The 8,760-nt window shown below is 42.6% G+C and overlaps 1 protein-coding gene across 7 annotated transcripts in view; it reads right to left on the reverse strand.

Annotated features, from left to right (window-relative positions):
- Positions 1 to 7,238, reverse strand: part of PARVG (parvin gamma) — a 31,334-nt gene extending 24,096 nt beyond the window's left edge. For 2 of the 7 annotated variants that reach the window (XR_005588223.1, XM_039500187.1), the window contains exons 1-3: positions 6,967 to 7,236; positions 1,269 to 1,364; positions 674 to 738 (exon numbers count right to left, since the gene is read on the reverse strand). Coding sequence is in view for 6 of the 7 variants with exons in the window: in XM_039500187.1 (XP_039356121.1) it covers positions 674 to 738; positions 1,269 to 1,347 (144 nt within the window). In the remaining variant the exon portion in view is untranslated. Of the gene's footprint in view, positions 1 to 673; positions 739 to 1,268; positions 1,365 to 5,174; positions 5,270 to 6,966 lie in introns of all 7 variants that reach the window. The other 5 variants (XM_039500184.1, XM_039500183.1, XM_039500185.1 and 2 more) reach the window with 5 other exon arrangements.
- Between the last annotated feature and the right edge of the window lie 1,522 nt (positions 7,239 to 8,760).

Genomic DNA, 8,760 nt, shown 5'->3' on the forward strand with positions numbered 1-8,760 from the left:
GACATGCATGACCAGTGTCCTCGACAGTGATCTTCATTGCTCCCTTCGAGATGGCTTGTCCAACTGCCTTAAAGCAGCTGGTATTGGCCACTGGTGGAGAAAGGATACTAGACTACACAGACCACGGCTCTGAAGCAGTGTGGCAATTCCTATATTCCTATCACGCAGTCAGGGCAGCAAACCTCAGTTGCTTTAAGGGTTAGCCTTACTAGTAGCAAATGTTAACATTTGACTTATTGTTTGTTTGTTAGAATCCTCTTTGATATTACACTGTCGCTTTCTTTACAATGAAACTCTTAGATATTTTGGGCTCAGAAGTTATCCAGCTGAACACTTTGGACATGGACTAGGAGAAAAAAAATCCTCTCAGATGCTAGAACCACATTCCCCTTCACACGACACAGCAAAAGTCTTGTTCTGTCTGAGTTAAGCATCTGAGACTCGATTCTGCCAAGTGCTAAGCTCTTGGGCACAGATCCAGCAAAGCACCTGAAAGCAAAGCACCTTTATGCCTGTGCGTAGTCCAACTGATTCATTGGGATTACTAACCTGCTTACGTTCTTTGCTGGCCTGGGGCTAGAGCGCTCAGTACCTTACATGATGGAGCCTGATTACACAACATTTAAAAACAAGGGTTTCTGTGTAAATAATAATTTAGTAAAAGAAAGGGTACCATTTGTAGTTCTTCCAACTTAGGGTTATTGCAGGAGGTAGGATTTATGAATTTCCTCTTTTCTCCTATAAACAGAAGTGAACAATATCCATTACAATTCTCTGATGTGACTAATGCAAGTTTTCTATAACAACTGCCATCAGTTCAACATTGCCCCATTTTGCTAATTACAGCATGAAAAAGTGTACTCATTTGTAATTTTATAGATTTCCTAGGAGGGAGAAAATGGCATATCAGATCATTACAATTGCCTGTTAGAAATTATCTTTCCAAGGGATTCAAATTGATGAGACCAAAGGGACGCTTCCTAAAAATAAACAAAACCACAGTTTGGTTTGGTTCTTTTGTGTGAAATGTAACTCTCATTTAGAGGATTAACCGGAACTTGCATTGACTCTTCATAACCCACCTATGGAGAGTTGGAGACTAAATTCCATGCAACAGGGTTACTTACTTACACTTGATTGAACTTGGGAATAATGCTGTAAAACAAGTGAGATTCATTTGTGCTGAGAACTTTCTTTTTTTTTTTTTTTTTTTTGTTCTTTGGGTCCCTCCTCTCTCTTTCTTCATTGCTGGTTTATAAAACACATACCTTGAATGGCGTCATTCTTAAGTGGTGAATGATGAAGTGCACTGGGCTGTGCAAAAGCAGTGAAAAAGTCTGGTTCCATTGTATTACGTTTTGCTCCTAGAAAATTGAAAAAAAAATTCAGAATGTGCTAGAGCCAAAATGAGTACTAATGAGGGAATATGCACCAAATGAAATTATTTCTTTCAGCAATTTTTGAAGTGTTTGTGGGTGACCTACTTTTAAACATGCAGTAACATATATTTAAGCACATTAAAATTAAAATGAAGTTAATCAGTTTTTTTTCCTGGAGACGAAAAGCACTACAGTATTAAAATAATGTCTTAATTCCAGTCAGTTCTGATTAATCTGAATTAGATCAGCAAAATCCTATTTCAGTTCAGATGATAAATGCTTCAGCAGGAGACGTCAGGGTGCAAGTTATAAAAATGGTCAGCACTTAACTGTTTGAGATGAATAAACCAAGAATATAGCAGATCCATAAGACTGTATGTATTTTAGAAGAAAGTTCAAAAAAGCTCAGGCTTTGACGTTATTTCCCTTCCCAACCACTGCTGTCCTGAAATAAAATGGGAATGACAACACACAAAGGAGAACAGTCCAAAGTATCTTGTCAACATATAGAAGACTATGGAAGGGATTTTCAAAACTGGATAGGAACAGTGGGAGAGGGTAGCAGATGCCAAAGTAGGGGTGAATTGGATAGGAGCAAAGAGGGACAAAACCAAGTTGGGGCACAGAGGCAGAAGGGTCTATAACCACTAGAGAACATACCCCTACATCAGGAGTGGCCAACCTGTGGCTCCGGAGCACGTGCGGCTCTTCAGAAGTTAATATGCGGCTCCTTGTATAGGCACCGACTCCAGGGCTGGAACTACAGGCTCCAACTTTCCAATATGCCAGGGGGTGCTCACTGCTCAACCTTTGGCTCTGCCACAAGCCCTGCTCCCACTTCACGCCTTCCCACCCTGTCCCTTGAGCCTGCCATGCCCTTGCTCCTCCCCGTCCCATCCCTATCCCTTCCCTCCCCCCTGGAGCCTCCTGCCCGCCATTTAACAGCTGATCGGGAGGTGCAGGGAGGGAGGGGGAGACATTGATTGGTGGGGCTGCTGGGAGCGGGGTCAGGGAGCTGATGGGGAGCTGATGTATTACTGTGGCTCTTTGGCAATGTCTATTGGTAAATTCTGGCTCCTTCTCAGGCTCAGGTTGGCCACCCCTGCCCTACATCACCTGGAATTGTATCTTTCAAAAATGTAAACATATCAGGGAGAGCAGAATAAGTTTGTATACACAACCTTAATCCTAGAATTTCCTAACATTAGAATGCTTGACTTTGCAACCTTAACATTCTTTTAATGTAGGATTTTTTATATGTAATATAAAAGGCTGAGAAAGCTAGGCTTGCTTAGTCAGGAATGGTAAAGAGCTAAAGGAGACTAAGATTTTGAAGAGTACAGCTAAAAACTGAGCAGTCTGTCTTTACTTTGTCCTATAATATAAGAACAAGAGCTTAATTTATTACACTAATGGTAAGTAAATTTAAATTCACTACAGCAGGAAATCACGTTGTATACTGTAACTGGATTTTAAGGGGTTGGATAATAACATTTGTAATTATAGTATGCAAGCTAAAAATAGGGATATTAAAATCATATACATCAGTGTACAAAATGATCATCTGCAGGGATCAGAAAGGACTACAACTTGCATCACCACCAGACATGTATAATTATTATTGCTCATTATTTGTATTACAATAGTCTGAGATCTGGGCTACATCATGCTAGAGTCTGTACAAACACAGAGTATGAGCCAGTCTCTGCCCCTTACAATCTAAACAGACAAAGGGCAGGAAGGTAAACAACATTGTATAGCTAATCAGTTGCATTCTGGAAGTGAGGGCCACAGTTCACCTTCCTTTGAAGCATTAAATCTTAGCTATTGCTGGAGGCAAAATATCAGATATGGGTAAATAATCTGTCCAGTATTATTAATGCTATGTTCCTATGGCCTAATGGCTAGAGCACTGCATGGGGACTCAGCACTGCCATGGACCTGCTGGATGACCTTGGGCAAGTCACTACCTTTCCTGTGCCTCAGTTTCCCCATCTGTAAAATGGGGATAATGATACTGACCTCCTTTGTAAAGCATTTTGAGACCAATGGATGCTGTATAAAAGCTAGGTATTATTATGAAGAGGAAACACATTTCCCCTCTTATTAAAAAAAAGTTCCAAGTCTCAAAAACATAGGGGAAGAAGTACATTTAAAGGAAAGTGGGGCACCCTTTGTTAAACATTCACATTGTGAGAACAGGAAAGCAGAATAATCAATAGGTGAGAGATCCACTGCAAATAGTATTGCACATCTGAAATGGAAGACCTCTGAGGTACAATCTCTTGCTTTGATAGCTTAAAACTCCAAACAGCATTGGGAGGGTCCCCTTAGAATCTCTCTCACATTTTTGTCAGGGCTCCATTATACGGAAAGTGAATGTGTTGTGTTTTAGTACAGACTTTGATGGTTCCATTTTAAAAATATGCTTGGAGAGACAATATTAGCAGAAAACTATGATTAGATATTTTCACATCAGTCTTGCACAACACAACAGACACAAAATGCACAAAACTGCTGGAGAGAATGTATTTCATCACTATGGTTGCAAAACCAAATGCCAGCTCTAGAAATGGAGTTGGCAAGAATGAAATAATTATAAGAAATGGAGCCTTTTACTGCCTACATAAGAGTAACACCTGAACTATTTGAGGAACACTGGACCAAGGGAAATGAAAAATATAATTAATATAGTGGAAGATTTTCATATGCGCTGGTGGCAATTAGATACCTAACTTGAAAGTCAATGGGGGTTAGTGTCAAACTTCCACTTTTCCCTTTAAAAATCTCTCTCAGAACTCAGACGCGTGTACACTTACTGTAATTCATACCCTATATTGCCTCAGTGGTGCTGTTCCCCCTACCTTTTATATCAGTCACTCTTCCTTTAATACTTATGGCTGAAAATAACTTGGACTGTCAACAATTCTGCTTCTCTCTAATAAAAAGTTAGTAACTAAAAACACACATGGGATATTGGGGAGGCCTCCAAAATCAGACACCACCTTTGAGACCTTGGCATCTCAGTTTCCCCATCTGTGACGTGAAGAGAGTAACACCTACCACCGAGTGGTTGTGTGGGGAGTCATTTGATAAGGGCTAGAGAGAGGTTTCCTCTCGGTCCATAGTAAGGAGCATCAGATAACTGTGCCAGCCCAGGATTTCTACTCCCCCAGCCTTGTTCCTGTGAGGGAAGTAATCTGCTCTAATCTGATACCAGGTGTCAGTTACTCCCCACTCTGCACTAGCTCAGCAATGCTGACTGTCAACTACAGTCAAGGCTCTGCCCGTTCCTTGCCCTTGCCTGTCCATTTGCACAGGGAGGTGGAAGGGCCCAATGGAGGTTGCTCTCCCTGCTGAGTTGGGACCCACCATATTGACTAAACCACCCAGAGGAATGCGGATGTGCCCAACACCCCTTTACTCCACTGCAGGAGCATGTAGGGTGAGCCACAATTATGCCCTAATTATTCGTGAAGCACTTTAAGGCTATAAAGGGACTACATTCAGGAGGTATGACATTGTAATAGTAAATCAATAGATTGACGGTGGCCATCTTGGCCGATACAGTCTGTACACTGAGAAATCTCCTGTTACTTCCAGGGAGAACATTGATGTGGGGTTGTTTCAAGCCCTTGTTTTACAATAAATGTGGGTTGTTGTGCAGTGTCAGGCAAGTGACCCAGCGCTGCATGTCTAGCCCAGTGGAAACCTAGATTCTAGATCAGAATTTGCTGCAACCTTCTCCCTCTCAAACTCTTCACCTCAGCTTCACCCCACATCTGCCCTTCTTACCTTCATCTTCACCCCTGTCCCGTCTCCCTTGCCTCCTTCACGACAATGTCCCCTCCCTCTTCACTTTTCTTTCCATCTAGCATACTTCCTTCCTCCTAAACCCACAAAAAGGGGTGGCGGGGGAGAGAACACAGCACTAAGATGACATTTGCCATTATCATACTGTTCACTCTGCTTGTGTGTTCTACCCTTTTCCCCTCCCTGCGTCTGCCTTGTCTTTTAGATTGTAAGTCCCTGAATTTAACAGAATTTAAAAGCTATCTGCTATTCTGTTCAGTGCCTATTTTTGCCACTCTCTCACTTCCCAAGCCAACCTGGGTTCGGAATCCTGGGGGGCCTGGCTCCTGGGAACATTGGCTCCTCTCATGTATTAAGGAGTTGTTTTGGCAAGCTGAAAAACCTTGGGGATCTCACACACATTTATGATTTATGCTGGCAAGATGCTGAGCACTTACTGCTACAGGAGTTGGAGATCTCAGCATGTCACAGGAAGTACTTAGAAGCACGCCAGAACAGGCCTTAAATTAAAAATTGGTGGCAACGTACATAAATATACCCTTAGGGCTCAATCCAATGACCTGCCTAGCCGCTGAGAACGGAGGGCCTCAGCATTTCATAGGATCATTAGTTATTATCATTAAGGTGGATTCTGGATCAGGCTCCACATTATACTCTAGGACAGGCATGGCCAAAATGCGGCCCGCAAGCCACATGTGGCTCTTTTACAATTAAAGTGCAGCTTGCGAAGCTGACCACTCCCCCCATTCGGCTTCTGCCCTGTGGAGAGGTGCTGGGGTTAGGGGCTTTTGCCCAACAGCAAGGTGGGGGTTGGGGCTTCTGCCCCGTGAGAGGTGCCTGCCGTGGGGCAGAATTCCCTAGACCCTCCCACCCGGCCGCAGGGCAGGAACCCCGGCAGGCACGCCCCACAGGGCTTAAGCCCCGAGCCCCAGCAGGCACCTCCCCTCTCGAATTTCTAAAGATTATCGAATGTGGCCCAGCAGATCAGTAAGTTTGGCCATCCCTGCTCTAGTGAAACAGCTTCAGTTCCAAACAACCCCCCAGGATGTCTGTAGACATCCCAGAAAACTGCCTGCTAAAGGTTTACATATTGCACTAACATCATGGGGGAACGTGAATGTGTTTGGAATCCTTTTTCTATTTCAGTTCCTTAATTGCGCTGGGAGAAGTATTAAGATTGGAGTTGCTGCAATGGGGCTCTGCAGATCCTCTTTTCTATTTTTCTTTTTACTTCTTTTGCTATCAGACTATTTTCTCTGGCCTTGCATCCGTGCATGCATTATTTACTGGTACATGGAGAACGCCACTTGTTTTATTCCAGTTGCTAGAATACTGATTGCAACAATATTTTGCATTGGAATTTTAAAATCATATTGGCCTTACTCTTGACTCTTCTTGCAAAATGGCATCATTTGGTTCTGTGTTCTCAGTTACTGAGACAATATCCTAAATTTTCTTAGATCTTGAGAAAGGCAGAAGTTATTTATTTTTCTGCATTATGCTAGGAGCAATCAATAAGTTTTCAGGTATGTTAAGAGTTGCTAAAATATTATAAGCTGCAATGCAACAGTTCCTTAATTGCTGAAAATAGCAGGTAAGATGGTTCTGATGGCAAAATAACCATTTTGTATTAATAGTTCAAATCACCTAACTTTTCGTCTACTATCCCTTCACAATCTGGTTCCCCAAATTTCATTGAGCTATTACATATGTAATACTGCTCATAATGCTACCATAATTATAATCTACCATAGAATATACATGAAACACTTACTTTTGCAGATGAGGACACCAAGAACTTTGAATTGATTTATTTCCTGTTGGAAAAAGCCAAAAGCGGTATTCCAAATAAGCTCAAAATTAGTACCAGAGAGAAGGCTTTCTAGTCTGAAAAAATAAAAACTGCATGTGTCAGGATTCAATCAACCCATCTAATTTTATACTGCGGCCATTAGAACACCACGATGAGCAAAGTAGGCAAGAAACCAAAAGAAAGACTAGTTCTTTGCACTCAGTTTAGAACAGTCCCTTACTTCCTCATTTTGCACTGTGGTTTTCAAGAGAAAAAGGTTTGCTTGTTAGCAACAGGAAAGAGATGACGTTATGCCATGTTTAGCCAATATAATCAATTTGCATATGAACATTTTACATAACAGAACTGACACCATGTTGCCTTTAATAATTCTCTAAGTGTTCCTCGAGGGATCTATCCAAGGCAAGGTCACGGGAAAGGAGTATGAAACCTATCATAGGATAAAGTTTTGGGCAGCCTTATGTTGAAATTGCTGCCTTCCATTCAAAGCAGCTTGAAGATTATCAAGAGGCAAGTTACACACAGTTCTTACGTTACATTTTAAAAACGAAACCACAATTCTGTTCAGAGTCCTGATGTCAGCAAGTATGGTCTCTGCTAGCGTCTATAATAACTGCAGTAAACGTGCATCTAAACCAGGGATTCTCGCAACACATTTTTTGGTGGTCTCAGAGTGTAGCCACCAACTCTTGCTGGTGGCCGCACTGACACTTTTTTCCTAAAATTATTTATTTTTCCTAAAGTTAATAAAGTAACATACATACACATACATACACATTAGTTAATAAAGCACATACATATATACAAATCATTGTAATTTATTTATGGAAGGTTTTGGGGTTTTTTTTTGCAAACTCAATAATAAAAATAATGCACAATTATCTCTATTCTTTACTAGACCTAACAGAATAGAAACACAAATAAGGTGCTTTGTGCGTTCTTGTCTTTTTTATTATTGTTTCTTTTGCTTTTTTGGGAAAAGTGTTTGTCTGTACAACAGTTTGACATAATAGTCCAAATAATAATGAAAAACATATCTGGGCGGCTTGGGTCTGGGGAGGGGTGGGCAGGGCTGTGGCTGGCCCGGGGCTCCTCTGGACAGGTGTGGTGGGGGGGAATGTCTCGGGGCTTCGGCCAGGCCGGAGCTCCTCCGGCCGAGCAGGGGCGGGATGCTTGGGGCTTCTCCGGGCTAGGGGCTTGTGGATCCAGCCGCAGGGGGTCTCAGGGTTCCAGCTGCTGGGGTGGAGGGTGTGGGCAGACGGGGTGGAGTCAGGGGCTAGCCTCCCCAAAGGAGGAATCCAGCCTCTGGCCATGCGCCCGCTGCTCGCCTCCTTACCCCACCCTGGCTGCCGCTTGCTTCCTGCATCCCTCTTCAGTCCCCCACCCGCCACTCACCTCTCTTACCCCCCAATCTGCCCCTCGCCTCCTCACTCCCCTGCCATAGACACCCCCCTGCCTGCCGTGAGAACCCTCTACTATTTTATTGACAGGGAAAATTGTGGTCAGACTGCACAGAACATTTGCATCTCTCTCTTAAGAAGTATACAGTAGCACCTACCATTCAGGTGATTAAATACTTTTCTTTCTGAAGACAGAAAAGGAAAAACTGCTCTTCAGATTTAGATTTTCCCCTAGTCTAATTAACATTTTAAAATATTGTAATGGTCTTACCAATGGGGAAAGCCTACTAGGTCGTATCCATCCAGTTACTAATGCATGACGATTCCCTGAAGTAAATTCAGGTGGTTAGTCCAA

This window comes from Mauremys reevesii, linkage group 1 (genome assembly GCF_016161935.1).
Source record: "Mauremys reevesii isolate NIE-2019 linkage group 1, ASM1616193v1, whole genome shotgun sequence".
NCBI classification, from domain to species: Eukaryota; Metazoa; Chordata; order Testudines; family Geoemydidae; genus Mauremys; species Mauremys reevesii.